Source organism: Triturus cristatus, chromosome 3_2, assembly GCF_964204655.1.
Source record: "Triturus cristatus chromosome 3_2, aTriCri1.1, whole genome shotgun sequence".
NCBI classification, from domain to species: domain Eukaryota; kingdom Metazoa; phylum Chordata; class Amphibia; order Caudata; family Salamandridae; genus Triturus; species Triturus cristatus.
The window spans coordinates 1,059,935,766-1,059,954,117 of record NC_140584.1 but is presented as its reverse complement, the minus strand read 5'-3'; the positions used below and the strand labels follow the sequence as shown (position 1 = coordinate 1,059,954,117).

Sequence of the window (18,352 nt, the reverse complement as noted above, 5' to 3'; positions counted from 1 at the left end):
AATTACCATCTATCTAATGTGGTAATACGAAGGGGTTTCAAACAATTACTACATGTGAAATAAAGCCGCCTAATCATGAAATATTCGCATAGATACATCCCCTATCTGCAGTGTGATGCAAAGGACGATTAAGGTTTACTGGCTGGGAGAATGCCACCATCATGCATACAGTTAGAGCGGCCGCCTCGCGAGGCCGTCCATTCCTGCGGAGCGGCCTTCACGCAGAGGAGGGTTCTGGGAGCACGCCTCGTGCTCTTGCAACATAAAGGAAAGGAGTTACTTATGCAGGTAATGACCCTTCTGTGTGGGCGATATATTAAAGCTGGGCAAGGAAGGCGGCACATTACAGCATCCATCGCCTTAGGACAGGAGATGGCACATTCAAATCTCAGTACAGAAAGGGATTATAAAACAAATCATGGCGTGCAACTTAAAGTGCTCTTCAAAGAGATTGAGGAATTGAAAACGAATCAGAGGGACTTGTGAGAGCAGCTATAAAAGTATGGGCGCTGGCGGTGCTGGTAATGCAGGATCTAACTGATAGCTATGCAGAACCTGGGCGGGGAATGGTGGCTGCCTCACTTCCGGGTAGGCTAGTCACTCTCTCTACATTATCACGGATGTTGTTTCCAGTTGAAGGCTTTTCACAGCAGCATCGTTGCAATCAGAGACCATAGTCCAATCAGGGCAGTGGAAGTGAACCAAGGCTGCGAGACTCAGGATATGTTAGGTTGTCTACCAAAAGCCCAGGATTGGAAACAGTGACTGTGATGACCTTGTGTGAACAGACACTATACCTCAGGGTGTAGGGCCATTCCTGTGCATATATACACATAGGTAGGGTGATAACCCTTTTAGGGGCACTTCAAGCCCTCTGGCAATGGCAGTGCGTGCATTCACGGGGAAGGAAGTGGACTCAAGAAGTCAGAGAAAGTGTCCGGGAACTCTGTTTTAGGAGAGGGCTTATGAAGATCTGGGAAGACAGTGGTAAAAATTCAGGGAAATGACAGAGGTCTTAAGAAGACATAAGAAGGCCAAGAAACATGCAGGACATACAAAGCAGCACAGAGGGATTAATGGTCCAAGAGCGTGATTTTGCACAGGATAGGCGTCATCCACAGTCAGCGTGCGCCTGTAGGACCTTCCCACGGTCCAGCAGTAAGGGGGCCAATCAGAACACTAAGATGAGTTATCCAGTAAGCCCGGTCTACCGGCCACGGTGGTGCAGATTAGCCTTTTAACTTTATACCATATGAATATTGGTAAAGCCGATAGGTCTGGCACAGACTGTCATAGTAGTCGCTGGCAATGAATGAAACTACTTTGTATGTGGATGTGCTCCTTGTGAAAGGGCAGAAATCCACCACTCTCAGTGAAGGGGAATGATCCATTGTTCAATGCTGTATGCTGTAGAAAATGTGAATGAAATTTTTTTTAAAACAATGTTTGAAGAGGGCTGGGTAATAGCCCCTGTTAGTAAGAATATTATATATAATTTTAGTAAAAATCAAGCGCTCTCGGCTAAAGCCAGACCTAAAAACAAATGGTTATGCAGGGTGTAGCTTGTTTACATACACTACTAGACTAACAGAGCAAGGAGCCAGGTGGGGCAGGGTTTAAGTAAATATTCCAACAGATACAGATAAACGGATAGCCCGGTCCAAAACTGGCTGCAGCTATTCTATCTGACTTGCACCACAACAGCCCCCTCCATATTTCAGTTTTAGGCCAGGAAGACAACAGCTCATATAACCAGGCTACAAAACAACAGTACAACAGTGTCCATCGTCTCTGTACATGCCGATAGATTACAGAGAGGTGACCTCTCAGCCTCCCCTAGGCCTGGTCGCCCATCCTCTCCTGCCGCTCAGCCTGCCTTGGATTGCCGCCTTTTTCGCCCTTCTAGCGCTGCTGTTGTTTCCCGCCGCTGCCTCCCTGCGGCCCCGCCCCCTGCTCTCCCATTGGCCGCCCCGCTCTCGCCAACCAGCTGCTCCTCCCTCCCGGCCCCTTCTTAAGGTGAGCGTTGGGGAAGCTTCGTTGTGACCTCTCAGCCTCCCCTAGGCCTGGTCGCCCATCCTCTCCTGCCGTTCAGCCTGCCTTGGATTGCCGCCTTTTTCGCCCTTCTAGCGCTGCTGTTGTTTCCCGCCGCTGCCTCCCTGCGGCCCCGCCCCCCTGCTCTCCCATTGGCCGCCCCGCTACCGCCACCCAGCTGCTCCTCCCTCCCGGCCCCTTATTATGACGCCCCCTGAGCGACCGCGCAGCGGATGCGCGCAGCGGGAGCGCCGTATGTGCGCTGAAGGTGTGCCAAAGGTAAGCCCGTCTGCGCGCGTCCGCGCCTGGACCGCACCCAGTGCCAGACCCCCTGGTCCTCGCCGTCGTCAGCACACCCGCTACACTTACGACGCCCCAATCCTCCTCGCACTCAACGCCGAACGAAACACCGCCTGCTACCGAGCCACCCCAAGACGCACTCACGGACCGGACCCTTCACCGGCCTCCGTACAGGCATCGCACCAGCCAAACCGAGCCCCAGCAACAATCATCTGATGTGCATCCTGCTCAACACCCGCTCCATCCACAGACATGCCGTCGAACTCCGGAACCTCCTCAACTCGACTTCACCAGACATCGCCTTCTTCACGGAAACCTGGATGAACGCCTCCTCAGCGCCCGACGTAGCCATCGCCATCCCGGACGGCTACAAGATAACCAGGAGGGACTGCGTCAACCAGACGGGAGGAGGCATCGCCATCGTCCACAAGAACACCATCCGCATCACGACCAACTCCGATGACACCTTCACCTCCGCCGAACAACTCCACTTCCAGGTACACATCGACCCCAAGACCACGCTCAAAGGCACCCTCGTCTACAGACCACCGGGACCACGCACAAAATTCAGCGAAGACATCACTGACCTCGTCAGCCCGCACGCCATCAACTCCACAGACTACATCCTCCTGGGAGACCTCAACTTCCACCTGGAGAACAACAAAGATCGCAACACCACCGCAATGCTGGACAACCATGCCAACCTCGGACTCAAGCAACTGGTAACCACCCCCACCTACTACGCCGGCCACACGCTTGACCCAGTCTTCTCTTCTAGCAAGTACGTCGCCTTCAGCCACTCCACCAAACTCCAATGGACTGACCACAGCTGCATCCACTTCAGCTTCAGAAAGACAACGACCTGCCACCACCCACAACAGGCCCCTCACAGGAGCTGGAACAAAATCACCGACGACCAGCTCACCGCTGCCCTCAACCAGAACCCCCCCGCCAGCTCAACGGACCCCAACGAAGCTGCCAATAAACTCACACAGTGGATCACACACTGCGCAGACGTCCTCGCAATACTCAAGAACCCTCCCAGCAGACAAGGCAGCAAGAAAGCCTCCTGGTTCACCGACGAACTCAACACCGCCAACAAAAACTGCCGCTCCCTGGAGAACACCTGGCGCTCCAACCAGACCACAGACAACATGTCGGCCCTCAAACACGCCACCCGCAAACACCACCAACTGATCCGCGCCACGAAGAAGACAGCCTTCAAGGAACGCTTGGACAACAACACCCACAACAGCAGGGAACTCTTCAACATCGTCACAGAGCTCTCCAGCCCCGACGCCGGAAACAATGACATCACTCCCTCGCAAGACCTCTGCGACTCACTCGCCGCCTTCTTCCACGACAAGATCGCCAACATACACAGCAGCTTCGGCCCACCAACCACGAACCCCACCACCGCACCGATGCCCTCCACCGCCACCCTCCGCGCCTGGACCCCGGTCAGCATCGAAGACACAACCCGCACGATGAACACTATCCACTCCGGATCCCCCACGGACCCCTGTCCACACCACATCTTCAACAAGGCCGACCGCATCATCGCACCTCACCTCCGCGACATCATCAACGCCTCCTTCAACACCGCCACCTTCCCAGAATGCTGGAAACACGCCGAGATCACCGCCCTACTGAAGAAACCATCAGCAGACCCCACCGACCTCAAGAACTTCCGCCCCATCTCGCTCCTCCCGTTTCCTGCCAAAGTCATCGAGAAGACAGTCAACAGACAGCTTGCCGCCTTCCTCGAGACAAACGGATCCCTCGACCACTCGCAGTCCGGCTTCCGAGCCAACCACAGCACGGAGACCGCCCTCATCGCAGCCACAGACGACATCAGATCCCTACTGGACAACGGAGAAACAGCGGCCCTCATCTTCCTGGACCTCTCCGCGGCGTTCGACACCGTCTGCCACCGCACCCTGGTACAACGCCTGAACAACACCGGAATCCAGGAGAAGGCCCTGGAGTGGATCATCTCGTTCCTCGCCGGAAGAACCCAGAGAGTCCGCCTCCCCCCGTTCCGGTCAGCGTCCACCGAAGTCATCTGCGGCGTTCCTCAGGGGTCATCGCTCAGCCCCACCCTCTTCAACGTCTACATGAGCCCCCTCGCAGCCATCGCTCGCCAACACAACCTCAAGATCATCACCTACACCAGAGGTCTTCAAACTTTTGGATGCCGAGACCCCCCTGTCAACATTTTGAGGCGTAAGGACCCCCTCCTGACAAAAATGTCTAAACCTGTTGACTAAATTGCGTGGGATGAAAATGTAAATGAGGTTATGTGATGCCGCGTATTTTGGGATAGCATTGCCTCATTATTTTGATATTTGTTACACACAGTAACGCTGAGGAAAGATTTCACCCAATCAGTACCCATTTATAACCAAAATACAGCAATTATCATCAGAAAGATTTCAAGTCAACCTTTGTGAAGGGCCTTCCACTCTGCAGCAATACGAAGCTCACCTGGCCCTGACCGGAAGAAGCAGGGGTCCCTTAAAACCCTGGCGGTTTTGTGTAGAGTTAAGCCGTTTACCCATGCAGCTTTCCTCTCACCCCCTCCCTTCCATCCCTCTCTCCTCTCCTAACCCCGGATCCCTCTCTCACTTTGCAGGTCATTTTCTTTCACCCCTTTTTACAACTTCTGAACTCTCCCCATTCAACCTCTCACTTCACCTTTAATCACCTCTTGACATTCTGTCCTTTCACTGCCCTCATCTCTAACAGTCTCTCACATTTATCTCATGGCCTCTCTGGCCCTGTCACCTCCCGTGCCCCTCAGCACTTCTCATTCACCTCGTCTCTTCATTCAAATTTTTGTCTATTTATATCTTACACCTCTCCAGTCCCCCCCATTCCTCTTTCACATCTCCCCTTTGTTCTAACAGAAGCCCTCACCTTTGGATCACACTCACTTCTTGCGTGTCCACACTTCTCTTCGGCAATTCACATTTCTCCTCATTCCTGACCTCTTCAATCAAATTCTCTCACTCCCTTGCTGTCCTCTCTCATTTTGGGTGCGGATGCAAGTTCAGAATGGGATGAATGAATGTATGATTACTGATGGGCTTATTTGAGTGAGTTGCATATTGAGTAGTGAGGGGGACAGGTGAGTGAAGTGTCACATGAGTGCAGGATGAGTAGTGTACTCGTGTGACTGCAGGTTGAGGTATAGTGTGAGCAGGACAAGTGCATTGTGAGTGCAGAGTAATCACTGTGAGTGCAAGGTGAGCGGGTGAATGGTGCAAGTGCATGGTGATCAGTGTGAGTGCATGGTGATCACTGTGAGTGCAAGGTGAGCGGGTGAATGGTGCAAGTGCATGGTGATCAGTGTGAGTGCATTGTGATCACTGTGAGTGCAAGGTGAGCGTGACAATAAAGGGCGAGAATGAGGAATGAGTTGTCTGAATGCAGGGTGCATTCCCAGACCCATTAAGTAACTCAGCATGTTATTGACGGGGGCGTAGACTTTAAGATCTAAGTTAAACTATTGCGGCATTAATCGGGGATCGAGGGTGAAGGAAATAACCAATGTGCTGAACCTGCAACAAACTTCTAGTCCTATGGTTAGGGTTACCAGCAGATTATTTTGATGGCCCAGTCGGTACAAAAAAAAGCAGTCACCTAAAGAGGTATTTTCAGCGCTTATCTGTGCATACTTCCCAGGGCCGGCTTTAGTGCTGGTGGTGCCCTGTGCGACAATGTTTGTTGGTGCCCCCCCAGTGACCACCCCCACCACGGATTCTCTCACTAGCACCCTTTAACAGTGACCAAGTCTCCATAACCCTACACTCTCAGATGCATTGAATTAGTTATATAGTGCCACTCATACCAGTGTAGGGTGTCCGAGCACTTTGCATCACACACACATTACACAGAGACAATCAATCATAAGTGTGTAAATCAGTGTATAGGAAATGTTACATAAGCCAAAGGACAAAGTATAGGAGTCACATGTCATCCATACTGGTAGGCAGTATAGTTCAAGAGTGCTTGGTGTGGAGAAGCACAAACTCAGAGTCGAAAAAGAAACAGCATAGTTGGGAGGTTTCTTTAATAATAAGAATCGATTTCTAGCCAAATTAACCCTTTTTGCAACATTAATCAATGGTCTAATAATGTATTCTTTGTAGTGTGCATGCTGTTCTAGGATGAAAGTTAATAGCTCACTATTCTATATTAGGACTTTAAGTTATGAATTGCAAGTAAAAAAAGGATGTCTCTTTTGAAAGCAGTAACCTGCTGATCTCTTCACATCATACGCACTCTGTAATCTACTTGGTACACGTTCTTTGCAGCAGGCATATTAACCCTCTGCACTAACATCACCTAAGTCAAAACCTCAACTATACAAAACGCTGATCTCCTCCAGGAAGGTAATTAATCACGCAAGTTATCTTGACATTTATGTGAGGCCTGGTAATTGCCGGGAAACGCTGCAGCAGGTGCTTCAAAAGCACAATAAACTTTCACACACGGCGCCCCCAGGAAGCCAACTTTGTATTCCTTTCCATGAAATGCATTCTCACACTACGGCAGTGAATGTAAAATCCAAATGTAAGGAATAGGCACAGTACTGGAACCAGCAAAAAAACCTAAGCCTCTGTAACCAGTTTGCAAAGGCATGTAACAATGCAAATGGTCTTTAAAGACCTGTGAAAAACACGGGGGTGCCAGAGATAGGAATCCAGACACTGCCCAGCTGAGCCCCCAGCAGCTCAAGTTTCACTGCAGCAGCCTGGGCTGAGACACAGGACGGGGGAAGTGTGGGGGGGGGGCTGAAGCCCTTGGGCCTGGGCAGAAGTGTGACTGGGAAGGCGCGACCCCCTTTGCATCACTCCACGGCCCCCCTGGGGGTCGCGCCCCACAGTTTGAAGACCCCTGACCTACGCCGATGATACCCAGCTGATCCTCTCCCTCACCAACGACCCGGACACCGCCAGAGCCAGCCTACACGAACGACCCGGACACCGCCAGAGCCAGCCTACATGAAGGGATGAAAGACGTCGCCGAATGGATGAAGAACAGCCGCTTGAAACTGAACTCAGAGAAAATGAAGGTCCTCATCCTGGGATCATCACCCTCCGCCTGGGACGACTCCTGGTGGCCCCCTGCCCTGGGCGCCACCCCCAAGCCAACAGACCACGCACGCAACCTGGGCTTCATCCTGGACTCCTCCCTCTCGATGACCAGAAAAGTCAACGCTGTCACGTCTTCATGCTTCAACACCCTGCGCATGCTTCGAAAGATCTTCCGGTGGATCCCCACCGAGACCAGGAAGACGGTCACCCAGGCCCTCGTCACCAGCCGGCTGGACTACGGGAACGCCCTCTACGCCGGCACCACCGCCAAACTCCAGATGAAACTCCAACGAATCCAGAACGCCTCAGCACGACTCGTCATGGACATCCCCCGACACAGCCAGATCACCGGACACCTGAGAGACCTGCACTGGCTCCCCGTCAACAAGAGGATCACGTTCAGACTCCTCACCCACGCACACAAGGCCCTCCACGACCTGGGCCCGAAGCTCCTCAACAAACGCCTGACCTTCCACAAACCCACCCGCCAGCTCCGCTCCGCTCCGCCAGCCTCGCCCTCGCCGCCGTACCTCGCATCCGAAGAGCCACCGCCGGAGGAAGATCCTTCTCCTACCTGGCAGCAAAGACTTGGAACTCCCTCCCCATTCACCTCCGGACAACCCAGGACCATCTCGCATTCAGGAAACAACTCAAGACCTGGCTGTTCGAGCAGTGACGTCCCCCCCCCCCAGCGCCTTGAGACCCTCCGGGTGAGTAGCGCGCTATACAAATGCCAATGATTGATTGATTGATTGAGAGAGCCTGGAGCCTGCTAATCACGCCTAAGTTGAAGTCAGTAAATTGGCTCCCGTATGAAGCAAGGATACATCTAAAAATTGCATGCATGACCCACAAAGCTTTACATTCCAGCACCCCAATATATCTTGTGCAAAAACTTGAGCTCTCTGGGAGCTCTAAGTCCTCTGGGGCTCCAGCACTTTACTGTTCAAACCACCGAAATTCCATAAAAAGAAAACCTACAATGGAGCATTCTCGGGTATTGCACTAAGAATTTGGAACTCCCTGCCAGCTGAAATAAGAATGAATAATTCCACGGCTTCCTTCAAAAGGAAGGTTAAAGAGATTTTGCAGAAGAAATTTCTGGGCTAGATCCCCAATCCTCCTAGGACACGTTAGTTTAGGCTTGTCTTTATCAAACTGTAATGATTGTTATGATCTGTTATGTTCGTTTCTTGTCTGGTTGTGCTATGGTTTCCGCTTCCTGTACCTTCGTATCTGCCAATCTGTAAAGCGCTCTGATACGCCATGTGGTCTTGTTCGTGCTATTTAAAACTTTTAAAATAAATAAATATATGGGTGACAATCCCAACTTTGGAGTAAGTAACTTTTCAATTTTTTATGCAAAACATTGATACATCGTTTACTTGGTGCTTGGAAGTGACGACCCTTTCCAAATAGCCAATCGGTATGGGGTTGCAATCCATAAAAATGTGATCCACTCCTAAAAGGGGACTGATTCATAGAAAAATACTATTTTGCAGAAATTCCAAATCAGAGCCTTTGCAACCGTAAAAAAGGCTCATACATCTGACCTCAAGTTCCTTCCCAGAACAGTTGTCATGGCACCACAATCTGATACAGGGCTAAAAGGATGGAGTTACAGGGAATGGAAAAGCAGTGAGTTGTGAATCATCCTGAATTTGAGTGTCACGGGCAGGGAATCGAAGAGGCACCAGGACATGCCAGCAGAAATGGCTGCGATGGATGGTACGGATTGGGACGATAATTTGAAAAAACGATTGAAAGGCATTAAAGAAGGGAAGCCGCAAGGAAGGAGAAAGCTTGCAAGTCCAGAGAAAGCGTCGCGAAGACAGGGAGTGATCATCAAACAACATAGTGTATGATGGTGCGTCTGCCTGCATAGGGGACAGCTCTGACTTGACCATAGTGCACAGCATGGAGCACTTCCTTCCTACACCCGTCTTGATCCCTGCATTCTCCGACAGATTCTGGGCTGACCCCGACGCCCACTGATGTCACACTCCTCCTTCCTACGAATGAAGGTGAGCTGGAGGTGCGCCAAAGTTGGGAGGATGGACCTGCAGGTCGACAGACATCACTCTCCGTGAAAGTCTGCGCCTTTGCCTCATAAACTCTTAAGTCATACGGTTCCCAAACGTTTTTTTTATTTTTTACTGCATCGCTTGTTGTTACAGGGTCGCCCGCTTTGGCTATGTAGGTTAAGTTACAATTAGCCTATTTTGGCTATCTTCCACCCACCGCACTCTTATGGTTCATAGAAAGCACAGAGAGGGACAGGGACAGATTGCCAGAGCAAGAGAGAGAGAGGATGGCATAGAATGAGAGTTAGCGTATTCGCTATTGTCTAAAGTACGCCCAAACGTTTTTTTTTTTAACCTTTATTTTTCGGTTTTAGAACATTACAGCGGTGAGAGTAACAAGTACAGGACACAGCTGGCGGAGCACGAGATTGCCCCCTGGAGTACAGCAGACGGTGACATATAGAATCAAGATCAGGGCCAATAAAAATGCAAAACAGTTGCCCATCACTGCATCCCAAAAACTCAACAGGCACATCCACGCCCTTCTGATGGAGCCTGTTCAGCTGTAACAGGCAGAGCAGGACCCACGGAGCCACCAGAACCACCACCCCCGTCACTTGTCACTGTGGAATCGGGATCCAGGAGCTTGTCACACAAACTCCGCCCTACATTGAGATCCTCCCCCACCGTGTCATCATTCCTGCTTCACTTCATGTGGTGCTCCTCGGAGAGCGTGATCCACCTCCGGAGCCCACTGTCCCACTCACGTGATGGCCACCCTACGTCTGCAGAGCACCGATGTGAACTGCAAACATGCATACGCCATCTAACGACCTCTGGGCCTTTTGATGTTTCCTAACAAGCAACGCTGAGGGGTCACACCATCCGCAGGGATGTGACTCGCATAGTGGTCCCGCCACCTGGCGGCAAAAGTTCTGGGAAATGCGATGAAGGGTCCCGGGGGTACGGTAAGTGCGGTGTAAAAACGTTGTCATCATGTATTAGCTTGAATCGGGCATTGCAGGAAACTGCGTGAGTTCACAAACACGTGCCCAGTCCCCATCCTCTAGAGGTGTTGCCAGGTCCACGTCCCAGACTGCACGGTCCCGGAGCGCCACCCTGCATCCACCCTCGTGGCTTTATAGAGCAAGGAGACCAAATGCCCGCCCTTAGGGTTCCCAAACTCAACAAGTTCGTACCAGGGGCTTCGCAAAGATAGCCTTGCGTCGCAGGCGATTGCACAGAAATAGGAGGACCTATTTGCACAAAAGAAGTCTTCCGGCAGATGCCAGCAAGGGTCACCATCACTCCCAGAGTACTGTATGTTTTGAAGTAGCGTGAGTCAACATGCCAGGATCATAGCAAGCCCTTGTGTGAGTGGAGGGGTGTATGTGTGCACACAGGATGGCACCCAGCAAGGGCAGCATGTCTTCTTCCATTACCAATGAACCGCCCAGTCTCTCTGAATGTCCAACAGTGACTGCATATAGTGCTTACAGAGGGCTGAGGGCAATGTGGTCATAACTTACATCACATCTGCACGTCAGCGTTTAAAAACGTCATTGTATCCGTCTTGCTGCTCTGAAAACAGACGATAAATACATCTTGAATCTCATGGACTTATTCAAACAAATTGAAAATATCTCATTTCATTTCTCTGTTGAAGAAACCTCTGGACATCTTTCGGGGGCACACATTCTTGCTGTCCCCCACCTGCAGCTTTGTTTGCCCCTTGCACTCACAGCCTAATACAAATACAATTGTAAACAGGTGAATATCAAGAACGGTGAAGCTCCACTGGGTGACACCCTAGACATGTAGAGAAATGAAATCTGCCCAGACAGTCAGGAGAGTGTGATCTCACGACTCAACACAAACTCCAATGTGTCCAGATGTCAAACGAGGGAAGACGCAACACATTCTCCTTGAACCAAAGCAATCCCATTGTATGAAACCAAGAGTTATTTAACTAATCATTTAATCTAAAAATGAATAACAGAGCTTCTGTCCTACCTTGGTCTCTTTTGGACTGGAGTGACAATGTCTCACCCTGCCCTTGAGTGCTTCTCTATACCCTTACACTCTTCACCCCTCAACCCGAGATCCAGCCTTCTCCTAACCCTGGCGCGCTGCTCCCATCTGCCACATCCCATTCCAGAAGGGTACCACCACGACAGCGTCTTCCGCCTTCCACTGTGGCATCTTACTCACCAATCAATCAAAGTACTGTCCTCCCCTCTTCTTCCCTCGACCTCTGTGCGGTGTAATCCTGAGCAAAAGCTCAACACTGCCACCAGTCAGCTTTACCTAGCGTTTAATGCCACAGGTGTGCCGTTTCTAAGAGCTGTAATTAACAGATGTTACTGTAACCCAATGTAATGGTTGTCCATCATCAGCCACAGAAGGTTGAGGTGTGCTTGTTATCGAACTGCAGATCACAGAGCTGTCAGCACTTAGCACTCATCTCACTGAGCTATCTTGGGCATTCTTATGCAGCAAGTGTAATCGGATGGCATTAATATGAGATATAATACACTCAACCCTGGCAAAGTGCCATGTATAAAGTGTTAGACTGTCACATTGGTCCTTTCACTGAGGTGATTGGATTTTGTCACCCAAACGTGTGACATCAGCACAACTACTGAGCAAACACAGCTGAGCGCATGCAGGCAGATCTTCTACAGCTACTTATGTGACGTCTGAGTGAAGGCATGATGGATGGATGCATGCTATGGCTCGCTGTGACCGCACTGGACTTCCCGCTTACCCTCGAGGTACAGTGAGGGGTAGTAACTTCAACAACCCACATGCACTGCACGGCAAGTGGCATAGCAAGGGCGACCTGGCCCTCGTGCAAGCAAGGACATTGGGCCCTATTTCCACACGTGGGTAGTAAAATCCAGCCATAACTGGAGTGCAGAGGGTCCGTCAACCTACTGGGCCCTGGTATGATATATGATTGGTATGCGGGGTCCAGAGGGCCCTTCACCCTATTAAGATTGTCTGTGTCAGCAAGATGTGTTTCAGTAGTGAGACCTCTGAGTGTGATCTGTTATGTTATGTTGATTTGTACAGCACACTAATCTCCCCAGAGGGTATCCAGGCCTCTGGATGAAGGCCTTCTGCTCGAGAGATCCCACGGCGTGGTATGTAGGGCCTGATGTACAGAGACCGCGCTTAGTAAAAGTGGCTGCAAATTGTGCACAGACCTTTAGCGAATAGAATCTGATTTTGCAAACCGACCTATGTACAAAGAGTTCAGTTCACAAATTTACCAAATCGCAGGGGGTCACAGAAAGATCTAGCTAATTAATTTTAATTAGGCAGCTCGACTTGTGTGTCTGAGTGTAGTAAGCTGGGAAGACAGAGGCAAGCCAATGAGACATCAGCCACGCCTCCCAATGTGCTGTGACCGTTACTGCCCAGTCTGAGTCTTTTAGCATAGTGCACGTTGCATCGTGAGCTTGTTTTAAGACAGGTTCTTGGCCATTACACTGCACAAATGGGCATCATTTCAGATGTTCAGCTCATTACATGGACACATCACTCAAAGAGTTACATATAAGACACTGAAATGGCACACACAAGCACAAGGAAAGCAGGAATGTCAAACATGGGTGAATGCAAAACTTGTCAGCTGTATTTATTAAGGTAGCAAAATTAATTATTGAACATTTTTAATTAATGTCACAGTATAAATGATTGGGCGGCATTGTTTAATAACACGAAATACACTGATATATATTATGTGGCACTTGTACAGATGTATGTTCTGCTGTCTATGGACGGTCTTCCAGCAGCCGTGGTGCAGGGCATGCCCTGAGGACCAGTGGGTGAGATGTGCATGCTCTGAAGGACTGGCATGATCTTAGGGACAGAGACACTTGTGGGCAGAGTTATCAGGCCAGCACCTTTGAAGGCCTGCTCTTATGATAGTAACCCTGATAGTAGTAGCGTTGACTGACTCTGGTGGTGAGAACAGTTTCTGTGTAATCATTTTGACTTGTGGAGCATTTATAGAAAGCTAAGGGTTGAAAATTTCAAATCAAGCAACAAGTCTCACTTCCCACTTAGAGCTGATTTTTAACTACTGTTCTTGATGTGAATCTCTTACAGTTCTGCTAAGAAGACATTTCCAACCATTGTGCTCAGTGGTTCATGGTTCTTCTTTCCATGAATTTGTTTTAATTCTTTGCTCCTTGAATATCTCACATTTCGGTTCACTAGGATTTTGCGTGGCCAGCGACCCACTAGTGTCTGTCCTCTCACGTGTGGTGCTGTCACTCCTCTCCTCTCTACTTAGAGGTGAAGCGGCGGTGGGCTTCACATCTTCTACTACTTCTATTTCAGGGAAGGAAGTTGCAGCAGCAACCGTGGTGTATGACACCGGTTTCAGCAGTACTCACAAGTACTCACGTGATGTGCCCCAGCACAGTGTATTTTGGTTCCACATTTGCCCATGTACACTTACAAACAAAATGGTTATTCACCCTGATCGCGTTGTCAGACATGTAAGGTGCTTGTTTCTTGTGTGCAGTGCCAGAGGTTCAAGCCCTGGACCCTTTATGAGAAGAGGGGATAGATACCCACCTCAAGGGACAAAAAAAACCTTAAAGAAGACCCCAAGAAGAACTTTTCTATAGTGCTTGCTATCAGTGTTTTTGCTATTCTGTTGCATCACACACCTGCTATTATCATTGTCCAACTCACTGGAACAGTTTAAGGACTTCGGAAGCATTAAAGGCTTCACTGAATCTGCCTTGAAGGTCTGACGCGGGCATCAGCAGCTACAGCTGAACTCACGGAGCCTTCTAAGAGTGACACCAAGAGGAATCAGACTCATCTACACCAAGTAATGCTAATAGGAATCTTGGTTTGTGCAACAGAGTCTGACACCACCTGTCCTCTTATGGCACCGACTCCTTTGGAATAAATGGTCATGAAAAGTAAGATTTAGGCATTGGGCGTGAAACTTTGGGCAGACACAGCAAGATGCGCCTTTTTCTGTGTTTTTTTACCACCCTCTAAAGGCTGTTCCATATTACACTGTTAGGTACTGCACTTAAATGCGGCCTTTTGGGTGACTATAGACTGCTCTAAGACCTTGTGGATAAAGGTAGCAGAAGATGAAGGAACAGAGGGAGATGGAAGAAAGTAAAGATGAGAAGAGAGGGAGAAAGGAAATGGAGAACTGAAGCAAAAACTGGATGCGTGAGGGAAGTGACACTGTTATATAGAAAAGAGGTAAGTGTTGACGATTTACTTAAAAGGACATCGACAAATGGTGCACTGCTTAGGTAATTGTCGCTAAAAGTCATCTTCAGTTGACTTCACATGCAGAGCCTTCCTCCAACAATTTAGACCGAAATAACAAACAAACAGAAACATGTAACAGCAGCTTACAGAGCAGGAACCTTGAAGAAAAGCATCCAGAATGTACCAACAAACAATACCATTTTACGCTTCCTGTGACTCTGCTAGACTTACCAAGACACGGTCACCCATGCGCAAGTCCTTGTCCCCTTTCTTCACAGACCCGCTGTCCGAAAGGTTGGATCCAGATTCATTTCCGGTCTTCATGGAGCTGTTGAGTACGCAATCCCTCAAAGGGACAATCCGAGTGGTGAGGGGAGGAGTGGCAGTGCCAGAAAGCAATGACAAGTTCTGGGTGGTCAGAGACTCTACAGACAAGGCATCGCTCCCTGAGCCTTCGGTGGTGAGCTGCCGGGTCAGCTTGGAAGGCCGCGTGAAAATCCCTTGGAGAGGCTGGCACTCGAAGTACCGCACACCACCCACCGACCCATCGTTCTTGCCAACCAGGTCATTCAGTACCACGCCAGCCCACTGGCCCGGAGCAAACTGCGTCTCTCCCAAATAGTGGATCACACCCGGCTTGACCCCGTTCACCCATACGCGTTCGCCAACCAAGAAGTCTCCCACAAACTCGTCGCCCACTTCTGTGTACTTTGACTTCTCAGCGCTGAGCGATGACGTTGAACTCTGTTTGTGCAGAGGAGATCCTGTTATTGGAGAGAATAAAAGGGGAGAATTAAAAGAGGAAGTGAAATCTGAGAGTAACAAGTAAGCAGAAGAAATACTTTTTTTTTTTTAAACACATGGGTTGTGGTTATCTCGTAAGCTGCCAACACCCCCAGCAGTTGTAGTAAGCAATGAGTGGTGTTCTAAGGCAAATACATGGAACTGGACGTGGAACCTTGTACAAAAGTAAAGTTGATTGCATAAAGGAACTACACCAAATATAAGCGCCGCCCTGCAGCCAGAACTCACCAACTGTGATCTTGACTTTCCCAACACTGAGCAATTTCGACATATGCGCCGTCGCCCTCTCCATGGTCTTTTCATTGCCTTTGGGTCTAAGGGGTTCGGGGGCTAACAGTGCTCCGGGGAGGCTGGCTAGCGCAGCAGCCTGAGGGCACACTACCGGCCCGCCATGGTGGAGAAGCAAGGGCCCCTGTGAACCCTTCGGCTACCGTCCGAGATGAAAGGCGGCCAGCAGAAGCGCACATTCCCGCTGCCACATCACTGGCCGGCCCGCTCCTGCAAATTAACTTCATATGAACCTCGCCCCTCCCCCGTCCCCCTCACTTCCTCTTCCCTAGTCCTCTCTCCATCTCCATGGTAACGGCAACCGCTGCTTTACACTGGCAGTGCCTGCAGCATGTGCGGTGCACATCTGGGCAGGATCCCTGTCCCATTAGCGCCTGACACGCCCTGGACTGCAGCTAGATGCTGCCAACTCCTCGAAATGGCCTGTCTCTCACAGGAGCCGAGAAATGTCACACTGCAATCGATTACTCCGTGTTTAATAAGGCGCCAAGCTGCCTTCATCGCTGACCCCTCGCCCCAATGTCTCCGGGTAGACAGCATGGCATGTCCAACGTTGGACCATGAAGGCTGAGGCGCCATGACAATGTTTTTACGATGATAACTCATTATAGAAATATCCTGGGGCGACATCCCTGTACCCACCAGGAAATCCCAACACTAGTCCAATTAAGAAAGGGCTGAAGACTCCCCATTTAAATAGTCACATTAACAGTCCACTTTTGCTCTTAGAACTGAGTTACCGCTCCAGATCACACATAGACTGTGTCTTTGCCTTGGACCCCGTACAGCGCTCCCTTTATAGAAATACCACATACATATATTGAGAGGAGTTGCATGCAAATGCGTCTAATGGGGATACCCTGACATTATGTGTTCACTCCAACCTGGGAATCATGCTGGACTCAGAGCTCAAAATGGACCGCCAGATCAACTCCGTCTCGTCCTCCTGCTTCCACACCCTCCGCCTCCTAGGTAAGACCTTCAAATGGATCCCCCTCGAACACAGAAAGATTGTCACTCACGCCCTGGTCACCAGCAGGCTCGACTACGACAACGCACTCTATGCCGGAGTAAACAAAAACCTCACCCGCAAGCTACAGAACATCCAAAATGCCGCCGCAAGACTGGTCCTCAACCTGCCAAGACACTGCCACATCTCCCAGCACCTGCGCACACTCCACTGGCTCCCCATTGAAGCTAGAGTCACCTTCAACATGCTAACCCACGCTCACAAGACCCTCCACGACACCGGACCAGCATACCTGAATAGCCGACTCAAATTCCATGCACCCCAAAGGACCCTACAATCAGCCCAGCTCTCCTACGCCGTGGTACCCCGCACCAGAAAGACCAGATCGGAAGCCCGCTCCTTCTCCTTCCCCGCGGCCAGAGCCTGGAACGACCTTCCGCTCCACCTCAGACAGATAACATCGCTCACCATCTTCGCAAGAAACCTCAAAACCTGGCTCTTCGACAGACCCCCTCCTTGATGGACTGGAACCTGCGCCCCCACCCCTCGAGACCCTTACGGGTGAGTAGTCGCGCTTAACAAACACCTGAGTGATTGATTGATTGAAACCTTGGCAGCTATAATTATACAGAAGGAAGGGCAGCAGGCCTGGCCTGCAGGAGCACAAGAACTGCCCTGAACTCTACAGGCTACAGCGCCTGACTCTTACAACTTCCCTGGAAGCAGGGCAAGCCACAGGAAGGTGGCAAATGCTTGGCTTTTCATCCACCCCCCACGTCCGCAACAGTAAAATAATGCACGATCACCCAGTTTCAAAGCGCAAATGGCAGCACCAGGGGCATAGCTTGGTCAGTAAGATTGGGGGGGGGTGAGTTACAGATTTCCCAACAATCACGCTGGCACATAATGTTAAAATACGTTATACGACAAGTAGGGTGCAAGAGAAGGGCTTAAGGAGCAGAGGAAAGGGACAAGAATGCGGATTGGAAGGGGTACAAAGTGAGAGACAGCACATTATTTTGTAAATTAACCAATATTTTTAAGTGTTTCCAAACAGAGAGAGGGGGAGAGTATGTGCGTTTCTGTCTCTGTGCATAGAAGTTCCTGGTAAAATCTGACAGACACCTCACCATACTCGACTGAAAGAACCTGGACTTAGCTATTTAATAAATAATACATTTAGGGGGGTTTCCACCTCAAACCCCCCCCTCAAACTACGCCCCTGACTCTCAGTGGGGTGGCAAGAGTGCCATGGACCATAATGCAGAGAAGGAAAATGTCCAAGATAGAAAAAAACATAAATGAGGTCCGTATTCCCTGACACTGCTTTCCCCCCGTGTCACTGCACCTCCTCAACTCATAATAGGTATGCCCGATGTACTCTTGAACACAACTTTCTTTTAGGCTCCTATTGTGTACACACTGGACTTTACTTCCGCCACAGGTTATATCATGACAAAGTAGTAGACAAGGGACATAAACCGATAGAATCGAGAGAAGGGAGAGTGAACTGTGATGATGAAACTCAATAATGGACATACCCAGTTCACTACCATGCCTTGTCATCTGCAGCCCAC

General features: G+C 50.1%; 1 protein-coding gene across 8 annotated transcripts in view; it reads right to left on the bottom strand.

Annotated features, from left to right (window-relative positions):
* CLIP2 (CAP-Gly domain containing linker protein 2) overlaps positions 1 to 18,352 on the bottom strand; it is a 515,486-nt gene that overhangs the window by 298,548 nt on the left and 198,586 nt on the right. For 5 of the 8 annotated variants that reach the window (XM_085649783.1, XM_085649785.1, XM_085649779.1 and 2 more), the window contains exon 3: positions 14,945 to 15,477. In XM_085649783.1, the coding sequence (XP_085505909.1) occupies positions 14,945 to 15,477 (533 nt within the window). Of the gene's footprint in view, positions 1 to 14,944; positions 15,478 to 15,745; positions 16,042 to 18,352 lie in introns of those variants that run through there. The other 3 variants (XM_085649781.1, XM_085649784.1, XM_085649786.1) reach the window with 1 other exon arrangement.